The following is a 14,104-nucleotide window of genomic DNA, read 5'->3' on the forward strand; positions in this document are numbered from 1 at the left end:
AGCCCAAACCTGTGATATAGCTATCAATCTTGGTATACCAATCATAGGGTGATTTCTTGAGTCGATAAAACTGTCGCTGGAGTCTGTACACATGTGGCTATTTTTCAAAGGTCTCAAACCCCTCTGGTTTCTCAATATACACCTTCTCCTCAATAACTCCATTGAGGAATGATGTCTTCACATACATCTGGTGGATCTTCCATGCCATCTGCATTGACATTGATAAAATTGACCTAATGGATGAGTAACTTTATACTTGAGAAAAGGTCTCCTCATATTCAATTCCCTCCATGTGACAGAACCCCTTAGGCACAAATCTAGCCTTTTGTTTCTCTATTCTCCCATCTCTTGCATGATTTACCTTATAAAGTCATCTCGAATGACCCAATGATTTGTCTGATGGTCTTGAGAATACTTCCCAAAAACTATTTCTGATAATGGAATCATATTCCTCTACCATAGCATCAACGCATATTGGTTGTTGCAATGCTTCCTTGATTGAGGATGGCTTTGTCTCAACTACCTCACTCATCAGAGCCATGTACCCATTGTACCAATCTGGTGACCTCCTCTTCATGTGTTGTGATGTGGATGCTCCCATATTCTCTCTAGCATCCTACAATAATATGTCAAGTTCCCTGGTCCACTTCCTTCCTTTTACAGATGTATTTTCTTGAGTGGATGTATCCATTCTCTACTCCTCTACTTGTGGTTTCTCCATAAATTCTCGAGGTTCTTCCTTTGGAGCTAAAAGCTCCTAATGATGCTACAACTGAAGCCACCTCTTAAAAGAACACCTCATTTCCTTCTCCTAATAAAAATTCACATCCCGTCTGACCATTTTCATCCTGAGTGATGGAAAGTACACCCAATAGTTGTGAGGTGTACCAATATAGCCCAAAAAGATTCCCAAGTCATCTGTCAGCTCTAGATTTTTTGTTGCTTCCTTGGAAACATGACAGTAAACTAATGATCCAAAGATCCTAAAGAGTGGCACATCTTCTTTCTTCCCTGAAAAATATTCCTATGGTGTACTCATGCCAGGAATGCTGTGAGGACTACTATACTGCAAATAGACTGCCATGTTGCATGCTTCAGCCCACAAGTGTAGAGGTAGGATTTAGTTAAGAAAAATCATCTGTGGTTCTCCCATAATATTTTTATTCTTCCTTCTAGCCACCCCATTCTGTTGTGGGTTATGAGGTGTTGTAAACTCCCATCGAATGCCTTCCTTTACACTAAAAAATTTAAACTCATTCGACACATACTCACCATTGTTATCACTCCTGAGAGTCTTCACTTTCCTACTAGTCTCTTTCTCAAAAAGTGCTTTAAACTCAACAAATTTGGAGAATGTCTGGTCTTTCTTCTGCATGAAGTATATCTAGCATTTCCGTGAGAAATCATCCACAAATATAACATAATACATGTTCTTGGTGGTGGAAGCTGTCGAGAAAGGTCCACATACATCATATAGGATCCTTTCCAGGATTTCATGTGCCCTTCTGTCTCGATCATTGAAGGTGCATTTTTTGTACTTCCCCAATGTGCACCCTTTGCTTGTATCCTGCTTCTCTAGTGCTCCATTAGGAAGTTTTTTAGAAATTTGTTCCATTATATTCAAAGTGTCATGATGAAAATGGCCAAGTCTTATATGCCATAATTCACTGACATCTTATCTCTGCACCTTCTCTTCTTTCGTGATCAATGCTGCACAATATTCAACATCTAATTTGTAGAGGTTCTTCACTCAAACCCAGATCTGCTTCATTTGTCCCATGGTGATGTGTCTGAAGAAAGCCTTTCTTTTTCTGTGTATCACATTGTAGCCATGGTCTCCAAACACCATGATGGAAACTAGATTCTTCTTTAGACTCGGTACATGTATCACATCCTTGATCTTGAGATGGGATCCAAAATCCCTCTTAAAAGTAATGGTACCAATGTTAGTCGCACTAAACCCTCCATCATCTCCCATCTCAATGTGCATCTAGAGGTCCTTCTCCTCCATGCCACTGAAAAATTCTGTGTTTCTTGTCTTGTGGAATGAGGCACCATTGTCAATATACCACACACTATCCATCATTTTGATTGCCATGCATATAATGAAGGTAAAATCAGGTTCGAACTATGTAGCCAAGGATTCACCCACTACTCCTCCTGTGTCATTCTTGCCTACCTTCTTGTGTGGATATTTTGTGGAATCATAGCGTCTTAGTTCATGACAGTGAAAGAACTTGACTTTGGACAAGTCTTTCTTTTTGCACCATTGACCTGATTCTTCTTTGGATTGGGATTTCTTCCCTTTCCCTTTATTTTCATTTCTGTCCAAGGCACATTTCTCCTCATCATCACCCTTGGATGAGGTTTCCTCTCTGGTGTTTCACCTTATCTTCTCCTATATCAAATCGTACCAAAGGAGTTCCCAATTTGGTAGCTTCTCCCTCCCATTTACCGAATCCTAGTAGTTTTTCTAGCTCTTGGGAAGGCCTAGAAGTGCTAGGATCACCAAATAATCCTATGCTACAGTAAAACAAAATTGACCAAGTTCATCACGACACAATGTGAACCTACTGAGGTACTATGGAATTGTGTTGCCCTTCTGCATCTTGATATTCTAAAGCTTCTCCTTTAGTGCTATCTTCCTATTGTCACTACTGTTCTGGAACAAATCTATCAAGGCCTGCCACATTGCATATGGAGTCTCTTTCCTGTGGATATTCGAGACAATATGGTCTTAAACTCCATCCAATATGATCCTCTTCAACTTTGCTACACACTTCTTCCATTCTTCTAGATCTTAAGCATCAGATGTTAGAGGTTTTGGGACATCATTATCTATGAATTACTTCAACCCATTATCTTCCAACATTGCCTCCATCTTTTCCTTCCAAGAAACATAATTTGAGCTACCCTCAAGGGCATACTCGAGTCTCAGTGCATAGAAAGCCATCATGCTAGCCCTGAAGAATTGATCCTGCAAATTCGATCCACCTACAAAGACAACTTCGAATTATCTTCTCTACTATGAATCTTGCTCTGATACCATGTAGAAATTTAATGCACAGATTTAAAATTGCTCATGAAATTTAATGCATGCATCAGTTAATGTAAGTTGATTGATTAGTTTAGTTGGATGATCACTTAGTGTGAAAAGAGTTACACACCCTAGACTGAACCTCCAGTGGTTCTACTAACAGTGAGAGTTAGTTACACTAACAGTAATCCAAATTAACTGAAATTGATTGCTATAAATTAGCAATCAATCATGTAGAACTGAGCTCAAGTGTCTCTAACTCAATTTTACTAAGTTAACTAAGTGACAAGACCCATGTCACCTCAGTTAACTACCTCGAATTATTTTGTCAAAATTCAAATTCAAATTTTCTCCTAATTTAATCAAGACAAAATTAAATTAGGAATTTCTTGTTTCATTTTCAACAATAATTACATGTTAGATCTGGGAACCAAATTCAATTTCATGATTATACCATCCCAAATTATTTGTAAGGGGATATTTTCTAATATAATATAAATGGAGTGACTTTCTAAGGAGTATGGGTTGGGAAAATTTGCATTGAAGTAACTTAATGTTACTATAATAATGATTTTTGATCCATTCTTACTACTGAGAAGCCAATTTCCATGCCAATATTTTACTAAGAATTGCTTTCTATCTCTTGGACTATTCTAGGAGAAAAATAATTTTCTTTTACAATTTAAATTATATTAATTTTCTCTTTCTAAGATTAATTTCTTTTCTTAATAGATTTCAACATTCCTTGGAGTATTTTATGGGCATTAATTTCTTCTACAAAGAATAGAATAGTTTATTCTATTTTTCCTCATCTAATGTTGTTCTTTCGGTTCCACATAAGGATTATTCCAAATTGTGATTTTAATGGTTACATGTGATCAAAATCTATATGTTGACTGACTACTTTGAACATGCACATATTTCTTCACATGTTAGATTAGTTGCACTTTCCTTTATTAGTTAGCATATATTTATTTTCAAACTAGACTAAACTTTTTCCTTTTTGCAATTAATATATTTTTCTAAATTTTCATTCTATAGATATGAACTAATCATTTTTACTAAATAATAACTTTATTTAACTATATCTCTTAAACAATAGTGGTTGAATTGCACTTTAGCAAATTCAGACTAGTCCAGCTAAATCATGGTTACTTCATCTCATAGTTAAGAAGATAGTCTTTTGGGGTTTTTCTCATTAGCATGCATTCTTTCACTATCATTAAATCCCATCGAAATTAGTTGTCAGGCAAAATAATATAGAGGAATCAACTATCCCAAACATGGGAGAGTCTAATTGGGCCTCTATTATGGGTTGAGTCCCTTGAACTATTTAGCGGTGCATTTTGTCTCGTCAACACACTCATGCATAGATTTGCTTTGTCTTATGTAAACATTCGATCCCTTATCTCCTCACAACGTATGAACTTTGTTGCAGATCTTTCTCAACTTGTTGGTACTTATTGACACCTTTAAAATAGAGAGGAGTGCCCAGAAATCTCCCTTATCCTCACTCTTGGCTCCATCTTCATTTTTGAATCATTTCCTCACGGTTAAAGACTTTTGAGGAAAATCTCTTAAATGAGTCCCATGCATGTGGCAAACTAATCACCTAAAGGTCATCATTCGACAATCTAGTATTTGATCCAAGATATAATCTTTCCATTCAAGACCCATATTCTCCTCTTATCCACCAACAATACTTGATAAGAACATGATCTTTAAGGTTGCATCCATATCAAAAGATCTTTGAATCCACTCCTCAAAATAAGTGCAAATAATCACTTAATAGTTTCAACATTTTAAGATCCCACAAAGGTAATATCTATCCAAGGAGTTGGACCCAAAGGACAACCATATCATTGTTTTCCCTATTCAATCAAAACAACATAAACCTCACTTTTAAAACAACCCCTAAAGTAACTTGCTAAAAGACCTCTTATAAAACGTACCTCCTCGTGCACTAAATTGTTAAATGATAATAAAAAAGAAAGTCCACCTCTATGTGATAATCTATATTTTATTTGTGCTACATATGACCAAAAACAACAATCCATTCCAACCAAAATAAAACAAAGTAATTTTATACCAAAAATATATAATATCAACATACACACAACTATATCTTTTTACACCATATAATTTTCACCTTATTCTTATTTTTAAAAAAATGACCTCACCAACCCCTAGTATTATTACTTCTTTTCTTTTCAATATAAAAGTCGCCTTCTCTATTAAAGAGGACGAACAAGGGCAAATGATTAACATTGAAGTCGAGGTTTTGCAATAACTTGAATCTACGATCAAATTACAAATAATGATGAGAGTATATAACTTAAATCTAAGATAAAATTACAAATAACGATGAGAGTATGGAATTTTATGAGACAAATGAAACATTTTATTAGTCGATATGGATTTTTTTTTCTTCCAGGTAGAAACCACACATATGTACCTTTGAAACCACACATATGTACCTTTGAGCCATTTTTTCCAATGGACTAAGTAATTTGATAATGAGTTGTTTTTAGAGAGATTTTCTGGAAGTTTTTGTGAGTTTTTCCAGTGTAATTTTTCTAAAATCTGGCAGGAAATTATTGAAATCAAAAGCATGATGTATAACCTCTACACAATTGAAGTGTCCTAGGGGTTTTTCAGAGTGTTGAATATCACAAAACGCAGCAGAACACTGAACACAAAACACACAGCTTGTCCATTCCATTATCAAACAAGGATTTTTATACACAACATAGAAGTCTCTGGATTTTGGTTGTCGGTGGCTTCCTCAGGACGCTCCCTGAAGTCTCCAGAGGTCTCGAGACCATCTCCTGAACTCTCAAGAATAAACTAGACATCGCATTATATGAAGATGGTGGTTGGAATTATTAATGTTTTCCTACGCTCCCCTTTAATTCCAACCATATGATAAATACACAAAATACACTATAGTACAGTACATAAGAAACTGTAAACATACTCTTAATTGACATGCCTGTTGATCTAAGTCTCAGTTAGGCTTACAACATAATCTGGATTTTCTACAACACACTACTACATCTTTCATTTTTGCCTTCTTCCTAAAGGGTCCATGCTTTTTCATTTGTTGATGCAGTTTCATCTTCACCTTTCCTTCTTTAGCTATGAGCTCCTTCAACTGCTCTTTGCTTATGCACTTAACCTCCTATTCTGGATTGGGATGCAAGGCAACATCTCCAATGAAAACAAGGTAATCTGATTCATGCTCTCCCCACTTTCCATCACAAGGAGCCTTTTAAAGTATGCGACCCAATTCCTCTTCAGCCACGAAAATGCACTCATCTTCGAACATGTGCGGCATTTGAACAACATCCATATCCATATCTTCCAATGTCACATCCATCTTAGAAGTAGATTCAATCAAATTTCTAACAATTAGGTTCTGGGAAAAGCAAGTTTTGATCTGAGTGATTGGAGGATCATGTGGAATAGACTGCTCATCAATAAAACCATTATGTTTATCAAATAATTCTTCAGACTCAAAAATACTACCAGAATAAAAAATATTACCAAACCCAAAAATACTTCCAAATGGACTCTTTGAAAAAGCATTATAAAAAAGATTGCTATCAAACATTATTCCACTCATTTCTCGACTTCCTTACGCTGGGTAAGAGCACACATACATTCTTTTAAAAAACACAGGAACTAACACTCAACGACACCTTAAAGCTTTATGATCTTGTCTACGAATGCCCTTCCAATTTAATTGTAAGTCTGCAATAGCAACCAGAAACACTAGCTCATTGCAGATGCAAGCTCACATCAAAGCACCACCACAATTTTAATTTTACCCAACACAAATTTATATTCCATAATTACAAGCAAAGCAACAATTAATCATTCCATCCATGAATCTTTGAAGAGTCCTTCTAAAATAAATAAATAAACATCAATGTTCAAAAAGTAAAAAAGCCAATCACTAATCAACACCACAAACCACCTTTCACTTAATTGGAAAAGTCCATGAACTTAGGAGCACAATCTCAAAACAACGACTACAATTTAATTTTTATTCTTAGTTCAAACTTAGGACGTTGCATAAACTTAGGACTTTGTATTAACAATAAAGAGAGCCGAAATTCATAGACTTATTTGATGGTAAATAACCCCAATATATAAAATATCCACGTAACTCAAGGTAATTATCAACTTAATTCCAAGTAAATTAAAAAAACTTCAAACTTTGTTTTGTTCATACCAAATTTCTCATACTATTGTGCAGCCACATTTATAAAATAAGCTTTACCCATGGAATATAATTTTTTTTGTAAGCTGAGGTATGATTCTATTACTATACAAAGAAAGAAAAACTATGTACATATACATTGCGCCACCCGCCCAGAAGGGAAACCGGGTGGCCTTCGAAAGTATATAAGCCCCATCCAAAAGAAGTATATGTTCAATTCATCAAACATGATTAAGAAACCCTCTATTCTACCTAAAAACATACTATGCATAGCTCTAAAGATAATCATGTTGTGTTGGACTGGTACTAAACCATCTAAGATATGAAAATTACAAAAAGAGTCATATAATAACCTCCATAATCTACTGCTTCATGGCGTCAGTCTGGATATCAGGTTCTGCCTTGACTATTCCACTGTCTTTGAGCATCTGGATCAGCTGGTCCATCTTCTTGTCCTGCATCATGAGAGTCACTTGCATATTCTTCATTTCCTTTTTCAGGTTAGGCATCCCTTGGGCAATCTCCACCATTTCAACTGCAACTTGTTCCATTTCCTTGGCAAGTAGACGTTTCATTCCCCAATATACATGCAAGGACTGCTTGTAGAGGGACATCCTTCCTCTGGTGTGGCCCGGATCCGGGAGAAAATTCTCCCAGTCTGCCATCTCAGGGTCTGATTGGTCCTGCAGCGCCTCTTCTTCCAGGTGGTCGATAATCCTCCGAATATGATGATGGGTTTCGTTAACGTAAGCAGCCTCGACCTCCTGGAGTTTGCGCCTCATGTCCTTCTTACCTCGCTTCCTGCCTGAAACCTCGGTGCTGAATCCTTCCTCATACATGTCTCTACGAGCTCGGTTCTTACCTCTGCCCCGCGTGCTACCGCGACCCCTTCGGCCTCGACCTCGACCACGGCGTCCATCCACCTCGTCATCTTCATCTTCCTCTGGGCATCCGTCATCCTCCTCAACATCATCGTCTCTGGAGCCCACTGAACCAGAATGCCTTATCCATTTGCCAACCTTGCCTCCCGAGGTCGGCCGAGGTGGCTCGTCTGCATAATAGTCTCCTTCCTGGTCTTCGGACTCCTCAGAGATATCTAGGTAAAGGGATCGCAGAGTTTCCTCAGCCGCCTGTTTCCCTTTCTCCTCCAGAACTACCCCCTGACTACGCGTTTTCCTACCCTCAATTCTGACTGTGGCCATACTGGTAAACAGCAATTGCCAAATTCTTGTGTTAGGCGAACCCAATTCTACCATACAATGCTCGAACATAAGCGCCGAACCTCCCACACGTTGTTGAGATTTATACAAACAGAGCCCGATTCTTCTACAGTCATGAAATAGCAGAACCCTTCCATGCAACATTATACCGCCAAACGACCACCTCTCCTCGTTATTGTTAGTTAACTCCCAAGCCTGTTGTTTATTACACATCGCAGGACTGAGGCCCTGATGTGATAAGCTTCTTGTCCTCCTACTGCCACCGCACTCCCACCTCAGTACCCGCCCTGCATTCGACCTTGGGATGGTCATTTCATCGCATGTCTGCTTAAATTCATTATGCCAAATGGGAATTTTGACAGCGTCGTACATGATCCCACCCCAATGTTCATTATTATTCCATTCGTTGCACCTCCGAATCATTAAGGGAAGGTAGCTAAGCAGTCCTGTCACGCCCGATCGCCTCATCATTGTCCTGTCGTAGGATGGTTGACAGCTCAGCCCACCGTGGATCCGCCTGTAACACACCCCAGCTACCGTCCATCACCCGAGTCGATTCACCACATGCCCAGTTGGCTAAATAATCGGCCGCCCTGTTGCCTCGCCGCAATACATGATTGAGTGTAATATAATCAAGCTGCCTCATCTGACCTTCAATATCCTGTATAATGGCAGCTATCCGCCAACTCTTGGCAACGTGGTCCCAAGTTTTACCCCTCTGTAATTTCCTGAGCATGTCAATGACAATTAGGGAATCGCCTTCTATATCAAGGTTTCGGTATCCATTCCTTACAGCAATACGAAGGCCATGATATACACCCCAGATCTCCGCCTCATTATTGGACATTTCCCCACCCCATTCTGCATATGCCCAACGCGAACCCCCTCGACTATCTCGGAAAATCCCGCCCCATCCAGCCTCCCCCGGATTGCCCTTTGATGCACCATCGAAGGACAATTTAATTTGATTATCGCCTGGGAAGCGAAAATAATTGGGGCTCTGCATACTATATCGATGACGCCTATCAGTATTGGGGTATAGCATCGTAAAATCTATGTTCAATGTGGTTATTATGCGCTGCTCTTCCGCATTTAATTTCCAATCCTCCTCTCCCCAAGATTCGGAGAGGACCGTTTCTTTAAGCTCCCGGCAAACTACCTCCCATATGCCTGCTGCACTGCAGCTTCGACCCTTGAAAATTCGACGATTTCGTTCTTTCCACACCTCCCAAATTACAAAACCCAGCGACAGACTCCAGAGCCGCCTAACAAGTTTGCTCTGAAAATGCCCCGCTCCCCATTGGAAAATGGTACCCCTAAGACTGTCAGGATCCCTATTCAGGTGACCGAAGAGAACCCGAATTTCTTCCCACATACTTTGAATGTACAGACATCGATTCAACAGGTGTTCCTGTGTCTCAAATTCCTTATTACACAAAGAGCACCAGGATGGACCAATCATGCCACGTTTCTGTAAATTATCCCACGTCAAGATCCTACCTCTACACACCAACCATGCGAAAAGTGTAACTTTAGTCCACCATTTAGCATCCCAGATCTTTTTTCCAAGGCATGGGGTCAGCCGGTGGATCCTCCTTTGTTAACCAATAATAGGCCTCTTTAACTGTGAACATACCTTGGGTTGCTTTACCCCAACGAAGGATATCACTGCCAGGGCGTATCTTAATTTTTCGCGAATCTAATTCTCTGATATACATTTGTTGAGTCTCCGGATTTATTCTCTCATTCCATTCATGAGGTCTCTTCCAGACTCGCCACACTTCATTCAACTCTGCTTGGTGCCAGTAATCCTTAACATAGTTTAGTCCTTCCTGTTGCGCCCCAACTTGAAGGTCAGATAAAATTGGATGTCTCTCCAGCTTTTCCCGTTGTTGCCAACCATCCGTCCAGAACCGCGCTAGATTGCCTTCACGGATTTCCCAGAAAGCGAAGTCCCGAACCAAAGCTTTGTTAGTTCTTGCGAGTTCCCAAATGTGTGACCCTCTTGGCATTTCTTCTACCCGGAGGCGTCCTGCCACTGAGCGTGGCATAGTGTATTTGTGAGTCCAGATTCGTTTCCAGGTATCCATACCCCCCTGCACCCATCGCCACCATAACTTCGCCCCTAAAACCTTATTGACTAGCTCCAGATCCCTGATACCAAGACCTCCCTCCTCTTTCCTCCTGATGACATGTTGCCATGAAACCAATGTCCATTTTCTTTGCTGATTTGGTCCCCCCCAGAGAAATTTACCAAAGATTTCCCTTAATTTACAAAAAACGCCCTTAGGAGCAGGCATAATTGACAATGGATATATAGGAATGGATAGCAAAACTGATTTTAAAAGTACAACCCGACTTGCTAAATTCAGCGTTCTAAACGACCAATTTTGCAATCGTTTTCGAATCTTATCAACTAAAGTTTGTCAATTCTTGATACGCATTGAATTAATGTCTAACTGAATGCCTAAATACCTGGTGGGTAATTCGCCCTGTCGGAAGCCTAGCACACGAGTTAAATGGGCCTTAACCGCTTCTGGTGAGTTAAAAATAAAAGTACAAGATTTATCATTATTCACCGCCATACCTGAAGCGCTCATAAAACCTTCTAAGACATGTTTGAATCCCCTTACCTCTCTAAGTGATGCTTCTCCAAACAACATCAAGTCATCAACAAACTGCTGATGCGTTATGATCAGGTTCTCTCCCCATAATAGAATGCCTTTGATCCTTCGTGCCCTGACCTCCTGCTTAATTTTCCTGCTTAATCCTTCCATAGCCAAGATGAACAGGAACGGCGAGATTGGGTCCCCCTGTCTGATACCCCTGGTGGCATTAAACGTAGCTGAAGGTATCCCATTAATCAATATTGAGAAATTTGGAGTGGAGACCAGGTTGATGATCCAAGCGATCCATCGGTTATCAAACCCGAAAGCTTCAAGAACTGCTCGTAGGTAATCCCAATTCAAACGATCATATGCTTTAGATAAATCCAGCTTCATAAGCATCCCTTTTTTCTTCCTCTGTTTTAAAGAATGTATCACCTCCTGGGATACCACAATGCCATCCAAAATTTGCCTACCCTCCACAAACCCAGTCTGCTCAGGCGCAATCAAAGTAGGTAGGAGAGGTTTCAACCGTTTCGCTATCACTGTAGATATAATCTTATAAATTACGTTACACAGGGCTATGGGCCTAAAACCCTGTGGTTCTTCAGATGTTTTGCTCTTAGGGATCAAAGTGAAGAAAGTTGAGTTAATACCTGGCCATACTTGCTGTCTGATTCTTGATTCCTCCACCGCTTCTAGGATGTCTTTGCCTATAAATTTCCAACTTGCCTGGAAGAATTCAATAGTAAAGCCATCCGGACCCGGAGCCTTATTTTTAGGCATGTTCATCACTACTTCTTCTACCTCTTCCATAGTGACTGCCTGCATTAATGCCTTATTTTGGTCTGCTGTAACTGTTCTTGGTATGTCTCTACATATTGTATTGATAGCCTCCCTTCTATCCCTTTGAGTTTCTGTGACCACCCCCTTAAAGTAATCCACTAAAGTCTTTTCAATGCCAACCTGCTCCACCTCTCGTTCTCCCGCAGCATTCTTGATAGAAAAAATCTTATTCCGCTGCCTATGTTGAATCATGGCTTGATGAAAAAATTTGGTATTCCGTTCACCTGCTCTTAACCATCTTACCCTTGATTTTTGGCGCCATAAAATCTCCTCTTGTTTACGACGTTCCTCTAACTGGCTGATTATACATCCTTCCTCTCTACTGGTAGCTTCATCTCTGCCTTCCAATATTATTTTTTGCTGTAAATTCTCCATTGCTTCTTCCAGCCTCTGCTTAGCCTCCTGAATATTCCCAAATTCTGTTCGATTCCATTCTTTGATTCGCTGTTTGAGTGCCTTAAGCTTCAGCTGGATGGTATGCATTATTCCTTTTCCTCGACTAGTGCATTGACTCCACCAGGTTTCCAGTTGCTGAACAAATTGGGGATCCCTCAGCCAAAAAGATTCAAAACGGAAAGGCTTTCTCCATTTTATCTTCTTAATATCGACCTCCAACCAAATTGGCCAGTGATCGGAGCCAATGTTAGGGAGAATTTTAGCTTCAATGAAAACATCCCTATTTAAAATTTGCTCGGATAATAAAAATCGATCCAGTCGAGAGGAAATTTGGCTCTGTCCTCCTCGCCGGTTATTCCAAGTATGTACACCATTGGTTGTATGGATGTCTACTAATCTTAGATCCCTGATCAAATCATTAAACTCCTCCATAAGTGAGTCTTCTTTCCTAACCCCTCCTCTCTTCTCTCCTAAATGCCTAATTAGATTAAAATCCCCCCCTATCATCCATGGAATATGCAGAATAAGATGCCGCATCGTATGAAGGTGCCTCAAGAAAACCTGCCTATCCCGATGATTATGAGGCCCATAAACCCCCGTGAACAAAATCCTTTCCCCCATCCCGACTAAGCGAAACACACCTAAAAGAATTCTAGGAAGAGAATACCAATGCTCAAAAATTACCTCCTCTGGATTCCACAGAACCGCCAATCCCCCTGCTGTCGCTATTGCATCGAGAGCCATAACCTCATATCCGAGTTTCATTTTCTTAACAATTTCTTCCAGCTGTTGACTTTCCATTTTCGTTTCCTGGATAACCAGAATACTTGGCTTATCTTTCTTTACACGTTCCTTCAAATATCGCTGCTTCCCTTGACTATTAAGTCCCCGTATATTCCAACTTAAAACAATCATTTAAAACTTTCGAGGATTTGGTAGAAATACCTCAGACAGAGGTATGACCTTGCCGGAGTTTACCAAAGTCTCGCCCACTGCTTGAATGGATTCATTCAACGTTCGTCTCCCTTTTTTCCTACCGTTCTTACCTTGACTTTCCCCTTCCTGAGCGTCACACACCAACCTCGTTTCTAAACAGCCAGCCGTCTTCTCCTTATACCGTTGAAAAGTTTCTTTATATAATTGTTTCTCGTTCTCTGGAATGAACCGTTCATCCAATTTTTTCCAATCAGTAAGTAACTTCTTCAAGATGAGTTCTTCCTCAGTACCCGCTGCTTTGATAGCTTCCTGCCCCTTCTGAGGTGGAGCCATATGTTTATCATCTCGGGCTGCGTCCTCGCCTTCCGATTCTCGACTTGGGCTGCGACTTTTCCGCTTGCCATCCTTGATAATTTCCATCGGCGCAGTCACGTTGATCTCCTGGTCCTGTACAATTAGGTTGGGTTCCTTACCTTGAGTTCCTACGTCGGCCTATGTTTGAAGAACAGTATAATGATTTTGACTTTCAGGGATTGTGATTCGTTCCTGGGTATGGATGTTAAGATTCCCAGGAGAAGGTCTCCTTTTCCGCTGCACCTCTTAAAACTCAGATGCTTCCCTGACTATCCCCTCACGTGGTCGATTGCCATCAGGCGTATCCCTTGTCACCGGCTGTTCGTTACTTTGTGGGCAATCCCTCACCAGCTGTTCATTACTTTGTGGGCAGTCCCTTGCAAGGTGACCATACACATGACATCGTCTACAACGAAAGGGTATGTGCTCATAATCAATGGGCTGTTGCCAAATTTCGTCCTGATACTCAAGCTCGATAAAGTCT

The 14,104-nt window shown here is 40.1% G+C and overlaps 1 protein-coding gene across 1 annotated transcript; it reads right to left on the bottom strand.

Annotated features, from left to right (window-relative positions):
• Positions 1-10,026: 10,026 nt before the first annotated feature.
• LOC149261138 (uncharacterized) lies at positions 10,027-13,686 on the bottom strand. The gene is made up of 4 exons (XM_089367890.1): positions 13,276-13,686; positions 13,015-13,140; positions 10,958-12,465; positions 10,027-10,666 (listed from the first exon to the last, which is right to left on the bottom strand). The coding sequence occupies exons 1-4, from the start codon at positions 13,684-13,686 to the stop codon at positions 10,027-10,029; spliced, it is 2,685 nt and encodes an 894-aa protein (XP_089224016.1).
• Between the last annotated feature and the right edge of the window lie 418 nt (positions 13,687-14,104).

Source organism: Pinus tabuliformis, chromosome 6 (assembly GCF_031772625.1).
Source record: "Pinus tabuliformis cultivar Carrire ecotype Pingquan chromosome 6, CPIR1, whole genome shotgun sequence".
NCBI classification, from domain to species: Eukaryota; Viridiplantae; Streptophyta; class Pinopsida; order Pinales; family Pinaceae; genus Pinus; species Pinus tabuliformis.

Coding starts and splice junctions, on each gene's coding strand:
- LOC149261138 (XM_089367890.1), bottom strand. CDS start 13,686: ATGGAAATTATCAAGGATGGCAAGCGGAAAAGTCGCAGCCCAAGTCGA. Junction 12,466..13,014: donor TTCTGTGGAATCCAGAGGAG/GTAATTTTTGAG, acceptor CAATTTGTTCAG/CAACTGGAAACCTGGTGGAG. Junction 10,667..10,957: donor CAGGGCGAATTACCCACCAG/GTATTTAGGCAT, acceptor ACATGTCATCAG/GAGGAAAGAGGAGGGAGGTC.